Raw genomic sequence first — 12,541 nt, forward strand, 5'->3', positions numbered from 1 at the left:
CTCCCTCCCTCCAATTTCTCCTTCCTCCCACCCCCCGGCCCCTCGGCCGGGCAAGGCGAGGCGCCCCGGCAGGCGCCTGCTGCCGGCTCCTGCGGCGATGTGGCAGCCTCTCCCTCGCCCCAAACCTTTGCCCCTGGCAGAGCTGCCCAGCTGAGCGGGGAGGGCGGAGAGAGGGCGAGCGAGAGAAGGGCCGAGGGAGAGGAGCGAGGCGGCTTCGGGGCTGTGGGGTACCATGAGCGGAGGCAGGTTCGATTTTGACGATGGAGGCGCCTATTGCGGGGGCTGGGAAGGGGGCAAAGCCCACGGGCACGGCATCTGCACCGGCCCCAAGGGCCAGGGCGAGTACTCGGGCTCCTGGAACTACGGCTTCGAAGTGGTGGGCATCTACACGTGGCCCAGCGGCAACACCTACGAAGGCTACTGGTCCCAAGGCAAGAGGCACGGCCTAGGAATCGAGACCAAAGGACGGTGGGTTTACCGAGGCGAGTGGACCCATGGCTTTAAGGGACGGTATGGCACGAGGCAGAGCATGAGCAGCGGAGCCAAGTATGAAGGTACCTGGAATAACGGGCTGCAGGATGGTTATGGCACCGAGACGTATGCCGACGGAGGTAAGGGTGACTCTGGAGGGGTCAAGAGGGTGTCTGACATCACGGTACCTGGCCTGTGGTGGCAGGGGCTGCGTGCCGTCCCCACAGAGGGGTTACCTGATCCCATCCCTGCCAGCGAGGTCTGGACAGGCACGAGGGACTGCACCCAGCCGTTCTGGTGCTGGTGCTTGAGTTGGAGAAATAGGGGTGGAACTGCCTTTTAAAAGTGTGTCCGTGCCCTCATTTCTGCAGTCTAGCTGTCCCCTGGGAGAGCACAGCATGTGCTGCTTGCGTGCTCCCAACGCGAGGGAGTAGCAGTGAGTGTTACCCCTGCCATCCCTCCCTTGAAAGCCATCCTCGAGTGTCAGGATCGATAGTAAATATCAGCAGTCTTTATTTTCTGTAGTCCACGACTCTGGATTTTCCAGTGATAGATTATTCCAGTCCATCGCTGAACTAAACCAGAAACTCCTGGCTGGTTAGCGACTGCAGCAAGCCATTAACTTTCTCATTGGCCTGTGAGTTGTGAATGTTTTCACGTTGGATATAAGCCACCTACAGCACCGTAGCGCACTGTGTCTGTGTATTAAATACCGCTCGCGTGTCGCTGAACGGATGCCTGAACATCTGCTTTGCTGAAACATTCTGGTTGAGTTTATCAAAGCCGTTTAGGATACTTAGTCACACGTCTTTCCCTAAAATAAATCCCTTAGATTACTTTGAAACTCTCAACCCCTGCTAGTACACAAATGCACTGAGTAGTCAGATATTTGTTGTACCCTCTGTAAATGCTTAGTCTAACTGTGTTTTTGCATTAGTGGCACATTTGGGGTTGGGAACATCACAAGAATCCCTGTGCTAGTAATTCTGTAGCTCTTCAATACTGTAATGTTCCAGGCTGCCATATTTAGGATAGCTAAATAAAGAGGGTGATTTGAAAGAAATACCCTTCAAAATATGTATCAGAATTGCAACTATATTTATCCAGGACATGCAATGGAGTCTGTTTATGAAGAAAAATAACAGTAATGGTATATATCATCAGAATAAAAAGCATCTGAATTATAGACATTAGAAAAATGGATTAATTCAAGATACTGGCTGTCAGAGTTATGCTTTTTTATATATATATAGATTTTTCTCAACAAATTCCCTAGGTACTTGGCTAACTTTAAGCTTGGGAACATAGTCTTCAAGTTAACTCATTTTGTTTGTGCCCTTTGAGGTTGTCAGTGTAGATGCAGCCCAGAACTGATTCATCTCTCCAGCTCCTTAAATTTTAGCTTGTCTGCCATGTGGCCATTGATTTATGCCACTGGAAAGCACTCAAATTGTGCGTGTTGCACAGAGATATCAAAAGTTAAGGCTAAAACATATATGTACTTACAAAGCAGCTGTGCATTGCAAAAGCTTAACATCTTGACTTAAGACCTGTAGGTTACGTGTAAGCTGTGTCTGACTAATAATGTGTAGTGATCTGATAACTGTAAGCAACAGTTGCCTGCTGAATATCTTCTATGCAAGTAACTTTAATTCTGAAGACCTCAAAGTCTCATATACATTTTCACAGCCATTTCCTCACTGATTACTAAAATGCATCTTTTTCTGAGGGTACAGTGCCACAGAATCTCAGGTTAATGTGCAGGAGAGTCTAAAGAGGCAAAACATGACATAGGAGTTGGAATTTGATTAGATCTTGTACCGAGCACTTGGAACAGAAAGAGGGGGAAACATGAGTCAAGATTTTATCCTATATGGATATATAAGATAGCATTTCTGCCAGCATAACACTTCCCAGCCCTCCCTGGGTGTTGTCCGATACTCAGGAATGTGCTGTCTACGTGATCCCTGGGGCAGTACTAAGCTGCCAGTTTAGCCCTGACCCATAAAGATGTGACCTGCCAAAGCCACTGTGGGCAGTGGGGAAGCTCAGCCACCTGAGTGCCCAACCAGACCCACCTTGTGAGGCCTGAGAAGTTCACAACACAGAGGGATCCAGCTGCCAAGCGTTTGCTCATTGCTTTCGGTGACCAGGTCCTGGCTGGTCTGTGTCTGAGCAATTCATTCAGTGTATGAACGTCTCTGATGTGAAGGGAACACGTAGAAAGCTACATCTGAAGCCAAGTTTATGATTGTTGGCCAACATCAAGCATAAGGGAAAGAGGTGGAATTACCTTATTAACTTGCAGGATCTGCTCCTGTATTGTCTTCTCACCTGTGCATAGTAACCATCTGCAAGATCCAGATGTGGCCAGACTGTTAACAGGACCTGTTAGTATTTGAATCAGAGGTTGCCAAGATAAACATCTGGAAACCCTTTGGAAACCTGCCATCTCTCGAGTAGGGGATGTGATTCACAAGCCCCCTGGAAGCCAGCCATGCGAAAAGAGGTTGCTGGGAAGAAGGGGCTCTTGCCAGTTCACTAGAAGCTTTAGGTCACTATTGGGCCATAAGCAGATTTAATGGAGATGCAGCTGATTCTCATGTTTTAAAATATACTTAAATCGGTGCATGAGGAAACTGGCTTGCCTGTGATTTGTGTCTTGCGGCTGGCTGAGTTAAGTGTCTAAATAAAGCCCGGATCTGGAGTGAAGCTTTTCTTGTGAAATCCCATGTAGATTTTTGGTGTTTAGTAAGAAGTGAATTCACATTACGGTTTAGCCCAGGCACTGGTTGTATCGCTCTCTTATTCTCCTCTACCAAATGCCCGTCTTCATGAAAGCTGTGGGAGGTCGATCTCTTAAAGAGCTCTCCTTCCATGAAGTTGATTGAAGTCAGGGAGGGGTTCAGAGCTCCTTGGGTATGGACAGGCAGATACAGTAACACTATGATATGTTTCCTTAGGTATCCAAGCTAAATATATATGTGTGTGTCTGTTTCTATTACCAGGAAAGGGCTTGGAGCCCCTTATAGGGGCAGGATATGATATCTAAAGAAGGTGATTTGGGTTTTGGAAGGCTCTGCATGAAGGAACTCACCGCTTTACAGCATGAGTTAGAAGTAAACATCTAATTATTTGACTTCCACCTCTAAATTTTATCTCCACTAGAAGGAGGACTTCATTTTTGTCTTTTGATTCGGAGTGCTTGATCCTGTCAAATCTGACTGCAGAAAAAAATCTCACTGTTAGTGCAGAATCTTACTGCTGACAAAGGATTCAGGACCAAACCTATGCTTTGCTTTACAAATAACCTTTTATATATACATATATGTATGGTGGGGAGAACTCGCTTTCAATCAAAGCATCCTAAAACCAACTTATTATTTTTGATGCTGCAGTTTGGTTTCTAGGGAGCTGAAAGAAAACAGTGGTGTAAATTAACCGTGTGCGGAAACAATTAGACCACTGAGTGATCACGAGACCACGAGAAAGGGGAAAAGAAACGAGGAAGTGTGCTTAAAAGGCAAATCCGAAATGAGGCGGTGCGCAGCCACGCGGACCCTCGGGGCTCGCGGCTCTGCCCAGAGGCGACGCAGCCCCGGCGGCGCCGAGGCCAGCGAAAGCGCTGCAGGAAGGGGCCCGGTGGGCGCGAGAGCAGCCAGTGCTCAGAGCGCCCCTGGGCAGCGCCGGGAGCGATGGGGAAGCAGGAATGTGCTCCGAGGGGAGCCGAGACGCTGCTGGTTTGTGTCTGCACGTACGGGACCGGGCAGCGCAGACTGAGGGCTCGGGCAGGAGCTGCCGCCGGGGGCGAAAGGGAAGGGGGTTCGCCGGAGCTGAAGCAGGAAGGGCGACTGGTTTCGCTCGCTGCGTTACCCCAAGGGCAGCCGACAGGCAGCACAGCCGCTGGGGTCGGTCGCGCTCTGGCAGCCGACTTGGGGCAGCGCTCGCAGGTGCCGGGAGCTCCAGGCGCTCTCGCGGCCCACCAGGTCCGGTGCACCTTCAGCGAGGGGCTGGGAGCGGCACCACCTCCGCAGCACGTCTCCTCCAGAGATCTTCGGGTGCTTTACGAGGAAAGTGGAGTTCTCTCCATGTGACTGAGACTGGCAGAATAACTTGTCAAAGGTCACATAACACACCAGAAATGGAGCAGGGCCTCTCAAATCCCAGTTTTCTCGTCCAGCATTTGGAGTCCTACAGCCCAGGCTGCCTCCGTAGCAGTGTTACCGCAAGGCTGAATTTAACCCAGGAATTAATGCTGTGTCTTTTCTTCCTCTCCATTTTTTTTCCCTTTCATTTCCAGCCGAAACCATCAGGCAGTATTACAGCAGTCCTTCCCCTGGTGACACTGACACCACCAGCAAGCACCAGGCTTCACTGCTCTGTCTGTCTTGCACATGGCCCTGTGCACGATTTAATGCGTCTGGCCTTTCATACTACGTTCTCCCAACACGTCTGTCATTACTGTATCAGGGCGACAGCAGATGATTGTAAGACAGCGATACTATTTGAGTTGTTTGCATTATTTACCCAGTTGTTTGTATTATTTGCATTCATAGCTAATCACACGAGAGCTCAGGCGCAGCCTGGGAAGGGGCGAGGTGACATCCGCTGTCAGCAGGCTCTCGCCGGCGGGGCTGGGTGCGCGCCGGGAGCTGAAGGATTTGTCTGTGACGCAGCCCGGCACCGTCTCCTCCTGCCCTCGAGCTACTGCCAGGAGGACTGACGTGCTGCCAGGGTGAACCGGAGGGTACCACCGCCCCGTCGGCCGGGAATCGGTGCGTTGGGGAGGGAGGTCTGCGGGGACAATGTTTTAGTCATCGCTGCAGCTCGATCCTTCCCCTCCGATGAAAACGCGTAGCAAGGGTCCCCCTCCCTGCTCTGTTCAGGGGCAGACGGAGAAGACGGACCTCGTCTGCCAGCGGGTTGGATCAGGCTGTTCGAGCTCGGGCTGCCGTGGTGAGAGACGGGGCTGGCGAGGCAGCGGTGAGGCCCTGTCCCAGCTTCATCCTGAATAGAGGGTTTTTTTCACGTGAGAAGATGGTCCGCTTTTTTACAGCGGTTTGGGTGCAGGGCTGCATTCCTGCTGCCTGTCCCGCCTGTGAGCAGCGTGGCCGCGTCGGCTTGCAGCTCTGCGTCCTGCCTGTCCCACGTCACATCATGCCCAGGGCCTGTTTGTCACTGGGAAGGGTACACACACCATTACAGAGAGACCGAGAGCGTCGGCCCTCCCTCGGGCCGGCCCCGGCTGCGTTTCCACGGGAGAGCGGCGGGGAGGCGAACGCCTTTCCGTGCTAGAGCGTCTCTCCCAGGCAGGGAGGGAAATGAATCACCGAGCCGGGTGGAAAGACCCTGCCGCAGCCCCCGCCGTCCCCACCCCGGGGCTTCGCTCCTTTGCCTTCAGCCTCCTGCCCCAGACAAAGCTGATAGTCCAGTCGCGTACAGTTTTTCATGCAAAGAAGATTATCTCATTATGCAACTCTTAAGACTAATTTCACGTCATCTTTTCTGAGCCGTTTGCAGCTCTGGAGCCGGTTCGCCTGTGCTGGCCTGCAGCCCCGGGCGTGGAGCTGAGCCCTGTCACTGCTGTCCTCGTGGCCCACCCCTCTGCTGCCTCTCTTTGCTGTTCCTACAGGGATAAAGCAAAAAGCACGTTTCAGGCACAGGGAGGTGTATTTTTGCCATGAAAATGCGCATTGTAACGCTCTAATTTTAAAGAAAAATGGAAAGAGGGCAAAACTCCATGGGAGAATTTCTAAGCCAAACTTTCTAAGCCAAAATTTCTGAGCTGTACTGCTGGGCTGGGGCAGGAGAGTGCTGGGGGAAGGGCGAGCGGGCTGGCTGCCGCCCCGGCCAGCCGGGCCCTCCTCAGGCAAAATCAAACTCCTGGAAAGAGCCACTCGGTCACCAAAGCAATCACTGAAGTTGGTGCAACTCTGAATCAGGTAGAAAAAGAAAAAAAGACCTGCACAGTCCTAGCTCCTGCTTGTGTATTTTAGTATCAAAACCATTGATATATATTTTTTCAAATTGCAGAATGCTTTGATGCCCACAAGGCAGCTAAGGGTCAGATGCATGCGGGTGTGCTCGGAGCGTGTCCATGATGCAGAGCGAGCTGGTACAGCCCCGTTCTGTTGAACTCGGTGCACAGGCACCTAGGAGCCTGTCTCTGCTCAAAGCTTGCGATGTAAAATCAGCCTGCTCATACAGCAGGGGACACTTTCTGCCATGAGAAGAACCCTTTGGCTACGGAGCAGAGATCGAGCTCGCCCCAGCAGCGGTTTCGTCCAGCTGGGAAGCCGAGCGCTGCTGGGCGGCCGCGGCCCTGCCCAAGCTGCCTGGCTGGGTGCTGGTGCCTGGCCGCCGCGGAAGCGGGGTGAGCTCATGGGCTGAGCTGCCGGAGCCCTTGCAGAGCTGGGAAAGCAGGAGAGCTCTTTCCACAGTGGGAAACTGAGTCAGGAAAACATGAAATGAGCTGGCCAAGGCCACTCATGGCTCAGCGGGAGCACTAGGACTGGATCCCAGCAGCCCTGACTGCTGGTGCTGTGGGTGGTTTCCACTAGAGAACCAGTTGTGTGTTGCTGCAGCTGCACTGACCACGGCAGAGTTTGTGCCTGCCTGGCATCGGGGCGGCTGAGAGGAGAACGGTGCCTCCGAGGGGTGCAGGGACCGTGTCTGTCCCCCGCCTTCCCGTTGGGCTTGCTCAGCCGCGTCCCCTCCGCGGCGCTAGCTGGGCTTTGCTAAGAGGGAGAGGAGGGTGCTTTGCCGTGAGCTCTTCCCAGGTGCCGTTTCTTGCTGCGTGGCGAGGAAGGAGCCGGGTCGTCTCTGTGCCACGTGCTGGCTGCCCGGCAGCCCCGATGCAGGACAGCCCGCACGTCGAGCCCTTYTCACCCCTGCCCTGCCCCAGCACGTGCTCTGTGGCTCTGCTTGGGCACTGTTGGCTTTGACTTGGGAAGCAGCATGGACCCTGGTGGCCCCTCACCAGCCAGGCCTCCTCCTGCCCTGGCTCTGGTGCCCACTTGGCTCCGTGTTTGTTTTGCATTTCTGGGTGCCTGCAGTGTTTCGGTGCCCTCCGTTAAGCTGGATGTGGTTGGCAGCTGTGGTCACACCACACTCTGGAGAGGAAGTGTCACTTGTCCAATACAGGCTTAAATCAGGCAGCCTAAACCAACCTAAAGGGATGGTCTGCCCAACACCTTGTGTAGATGCGTGGTCAAGGTTTACTTGTGTGCCAAGGAGAACTAGGCACCTAAATCTCTGCTGCTCAAAGGCCTGCTCTGCCTTGTGGCTTTTCCCTTCCCACACGGCTGGGAGGTGGCCTTGGCACCAGTCGGGAAGAAGGGAAGGAGTCAGGGGCTCGCTGGAGGGCGAGGTGGCGCTGAGCCTCCCTGTCCTGCAGGATGTTCCCAGAACGCCTCTCCCAGATGGTTAATGTGGTGGCAAGAGCAGACGGAGCCGTCCACGTGCAGGGCATCGAGCACGGCTGGAGGTTGTCCCACCCTGCAAGGAGGCCTCTAATGTCACCCCTATCGCGTGTCAGCCCTGCTCGCCGATCGCAGCCATAGCACAAGCGGAGATGAAGCTCTGAATTCACCAGCTCGCCATGGGGAAGGTGTGGGGAGGAAAATGGGGGCAGTATGTGTGTTCTTTGTAGCTCTTTAATTATGATTTATGAAGATGAGTTGTCATGGTTCTACAGAGAGGGATTTGGGAGCCCAGCAGGGTGAGAAGCTTGCCCAGATGCGTACACCGGAGGGGTGTAGCAGACCTCAGATGATGGTCCTTGGCTTCCAGCTCATGCCCAAACTACCAACCTGTGCTGCCTTTCCCGCCTTATTTTTTCCTAATAGAAATGGTTAAAACTATGCCAAGAAGCAGGGCGCTCCTACCTTGCTCTGGCAGACGGCCGCCCTTGGGCGCCTGGCCGCAGCGTGCAGATACTCCACACAGCCTGAACCCTTGTTGCTTTTGGTAGACTCAGCAGGGAAAGCGAAGCTGCAGGGAGCCCCCAACCCCCGTCCCAGAGCCGCGGCGCGGGCGAGCGCGTCCCCACGGCCCCGACGCCCGGGGGGCTGCTAGCCGGGGCAGCAGGTGCTGCCGGGCGCGGGCGCTTCTTGCCTTTCCCGGCCCCCGGCGCTGTAAGCCAACACCCCGCAGACGGGGCCAAAGCGGCTTGCAGCGAAACCTGAGGCTTGGGAGATTATGCCGCAGAAGTGGCCTGGGAGACTGCTAAAATATGCACTCCCACCGTCGCCAAAGAAGGAATGGGATTTGATCCCCGGGGAGCGGGGTCATCCCTGGTCTCAGTAACAGCGTCTGAATGTGGAAAGTTATGCCTTGAAGCCAGGTTGCCCCCTTCTTTCTGGGGGGGAGTTCGGGGGGGGGCCTGTCGGCCCCGGGGAACGCTGCCACCGGGAAGGGCTCACATCCCTAAGAGTTAGTCCTTCCTGGTAAATCACTGTCGCTGCCTGATGAAAAGCGGGCGCTTTGGGACAGATGCCCGTGCAAATGCTCCCTGCGCAGCTGGCCGTTTGCCTGCACGACACCGCTCCCGGGAGGACGGCGGAGCGGGGTGGCTTCCCGGCGGCATCTGCCCCCCAGCGCCGCCACCGCAGACCCCCCCTCCACGCGGGGCAGGGGGCTACGCGGGCGGCTGCCCTGCGGCTGCGGGTCTCGGGCAGGGCTGGCCCGTTCCAGCCTCTGTAGCGCGGAGGAGAACGGCGCGGAGCTGAATGCCGCTTTTGTTTGGGTGGTTTGCCGGTTACTGAGGCAACTGTATCTACGGCGCGTGAAACCCGGGCTGCCAGTGCAGGGGCTGGGGGACATCGCGGGTCCCTGGGGCTGGAGGATGTCACGGATCCCCAGGAAGCTCTTAGGAAGCCCCGGCCGGCCAGGCTCAGCGCCCACCGCTGGGGGGGTAAAGGCTCCCCTCCTCGGCCATCCTGCTCTTCTTAGGAGCTCTTCTCGGGAGGGTTTCGATAATTTAAGTCCCTTGACATCCTGTTGAGAAGGGTCAGAGCTGTTGTCTTCAACTTGCCGTTCTGGCACTTGCATCTGCCTTCTTGTACTCACAGAAGGGCGCGGACCTGGGAAGGGTCTGGCCAGTAGAGGAACAATCTCCTGTTCCCCATCCTTCGAGCTGTCCTGGTGGCTCTTAGCGGGGTCCTGTACCCCTGGGTGCAGTCCCCTAGCAAGCACGTCCATCTCTGTGGCCTCCCCTCTGTCGCGTGCGTGGTYTCTGAGCTGGGTCAGGAGAAGGGGGACAGGGCTGTGATTTTTGGAGATGGGGACAGAGCTGGGGGAACCCTTCCCAGAGCTGCTGCTCTCCCGTCCTCTCCTCCTGCCCATCTCTCCCTCCGTGCAGCGTGGCTCACTTCTTGGTGTTGGGACTGTGGGCAAAACGTACGTCAGGGACAAGATGCTGCTGCTGCAGGTGCACTGGGGACCCTGGGCGATGGCCAGGTGCCCGTCTCTTGGGTCAAGAGCGCGTCCTGGCAGGCCTGCGAGTGACAAACTGCAGAAYGGGCTGGAGGGGACTGTCACCGAGCCAAGGAGCGCTGTGCCGTATCGGCTCGCGTGTACGCACAGGGCTGCTGTCACCCGCACAGCGCAGCCCAGGCTCAGCCTCACTGCGGCTGCCTCCTGCTTCCAGGTGCCCCGGTGTAAATCTGGACCATGTCCGTCAAGGTTGCTTTGGGTTTGCACTGGTGCAGCCTGGTACTCTGGCCCCTTTCTGGTGAGCTAAAGGAGACCTGTCACCTACTCTGGCTTGTATCCTCTGTCCTCGCTCCCCTTGGCGCTCCACCTTGGGACTGTGGCTATTGCAAACAGGTAAATAATAGTGCGGTTTGGGCTTCTCTTTTCTAGGGAAGGCAAAGGTGGACCCATCTCATCTAAAGCTGGCATGGCAGCGTAGCACATTTTCATTTGCTGGATTCATGCATGTGGGAAGGGAAAAGATGTCTTTAACCGGGTCCCTCCTCTTTCCCGCAGGAACGTACCAGGGCCAGTTCACCAACGGCATGCGGCACGGCTACGGCGTGCGGCAGAGCGTGCCCTACGGCATGGCCTCGGTGGTCCGCTCGCCTCTGCGCACCTCGCTCTCCTCCCTGCGCAGCGAGCACAGCAACGGCACCCTGCCCCAGCAGGACTCGCCGGCCGCCAACCCCGAGAGCCTCCCCATGTCGCCCACCATCACCCGCGGCGGCTTCGCCCTCAGCCTCTACGCGGACGCCGAGGCCGGCAAGTCCAAGAAAGGGGGCCTCTTCCGCAGGGGCTCCTTGCTGGGGAAGCTGAAGAAATCCGAGTCCAAGTCGTCCCTGGCCAGCCAGAAGAGCCGCGTGAGCTTCCTCAAGAGCGAGAGCGGCATCAGCTCGGCCGCCAGCGACGCCACCTCCACCGTCAGCCTGGGCGAGGGCGCCGAAGGCGAGGAGTTCCCCCCCTTCGAGTCCGACATCGACGCCACCACCACGGAGACCTACATGGGCGAGTGGAAGAACGACAAGCGCTCRGGCTTCGGCGTGAGCGAGAGGTCCAGCGGCCTCAAGTACGAGGGCGAGTGGCTGGACAACCTGCGGCACGGCTACGGCTGCACCACGCTGCCCGACGGCAAGAAGGAGGAGGGCAAGTACCGCCACAACGTCCTCGTCAAGGGCATGAAGAAGCGCGTGATCCCCCTCAAGAGCGCCAAGATCCGGCAGAAGGTGGACCGGAGCGTGGAGGGGGCGCAGAGGGCAGCCGCCATCGCCCGGCAGAAGTCGGAGATCGCGGCTTCCAGGTAGGCGCGCCGGGCCGCCGACACGCAGGCACCCGGCGGCGGGGCACCCTTGCCGCCGGCCCCTCCTCGCCGCGCCGGCGGGGTCAGCGCGGCTCCCCGCCGTTCGCTGCCGGGGGAGCGGGGCCGGCTTGCAGCTTTCCCCCGTTCCCATCTCCTTTTTCAGGCAGACTTAGGCCTTTGGCCTCCTCGGAGTCGCCCGGCAGCGGCTTCCGCAGTTTAACCGAGCTCCYGGCGGCAATCAGTATCTGCTCGGGCGGGCGTTTGACCTCCCGCCCGTCGCCGCGCCGGGCCTCCCAGCGCCGTTCGGTCCCGCTGCAGCAGCAGCGGGGTTTTACTGACAGGGCAGAGCGAAAAAGAGGGTGGTTTTGCCTATGGCCGATCAAACAGGCTCCTGAGCAGCGAGCGTGATGCAGCCCCTGAGAAAAGCAGTGCGCAGCCACGCTCCGCCCTCCCTGCAGCCCCCAGCTGCGGCTCGGCGGTGGGTTTACGGCGTTTAGTTTTAATCGTCGTTTAGTTTAGCGGGTCACTGCCGGTCGCCAAGCAGAGCGCCCGTCCTCCGCCAGCGCTGCTCGCCGAGGGGCGGTCCCCGAGCCGGCCCGCCGCGGAGCGGAGCTGGGCGCCCCATCCCCGCGGCAGCCGCTTCTCCTCCTCCCGCTGCGCGCGGGGCACGGAGGCAGCGGGCGCGGGTCCCCGCAGTCCGACTTGCTAAAGCGGGCGCTCGCTGCCCAAACCGGTCGATGGTGGACGGAGATGTCAGTAGCGGCGAACGGGGCCTTTGGCGGGTGGAAGCTCCGAGCCTCCTCGCTCCTCCTCTTCCTCGGGGAGCTGCGGCTGTGGAAGCCCTCATGGTTTCCACCTCGCCGCTCTGTCGAACCCTTTCCCTGCCCGGGTTTTGCTCAGCAGCGATGGCGATTTTTCATCCTCCGGGGCCAGGGCCATCCCGGCTGGACGTGCCCGACCCCGGTTCGGGGAGGACGGGACGCCGTGTGCTCGCTCTCCGGCTCCCCTTTGGGGTTCCCCTGGAGTCAGGCCCACCGGGAGGCACGGAGCAATCCCACGGCTCCGTTCCCATGGCACGGCCTTGGTTTTGGGGGCCGCAGGGGTGTTTTGGCTCTTGCGGACTGGCGTGGCRGAGGCGGCGTGAGCGGGGGCTTCCCGCTGCGATCCCGGGGCTCTCCTGCCTCGCTCCTTTTTACRGCCGTTTTATTAACCTGCCTTCATTACCAAGCGCCCAGGAAGGTGCCCTTGCAAACGCCGTCTCTGCCTCCCTCCCCAAAGCCCTCAGAGAAACCCCGG

General features: G+C 57.4%; 1 protein-coding gene across 2 annotated transcripts in view; it reads left to right on the plus strand.

The window, feature by feature from the left end:
* The first annotated feature begins 232 nt into the window (after window positions 1-232).
* The window catches only part of JPH2 (junctophilin 2), a 36,028-nt gene continuing 23,719 nt past the window's right edge, over window positions 233-12,541 (plus strand). For both annotated transcript variants that reach the window (XM_026056203.1, XM_026056210.1), the window contains exons 1-2: window positions 233-611; window positions 10,462-11,245. In XM_026056203.1, the coding sequence (XP_025911988.1) occupies window positions 233-611; window positions 10,462-11,245 (1,163 nt within the window). The remainder of the gene's footprint in view (window positions 612-10,461; window positions 11,246-12,541) is intronic.

The sequence above is a fragment of the Apteryx rowi genome, unplaced genomic scaffold (assembly GCF_003343035.1).
Source record: "Apteryx rowi isolate R43461 unplaced genomic scaffold, aptRow1 scaffold_0, whole genome shotgun sequence".
NCBI classification, from domain to species: domain Eukaryota; kingdom Metazoa; phylum Chordata; class Aves; order Apterygiformes; family Apterygidae; genus Apteryx; species Apteryx rowi.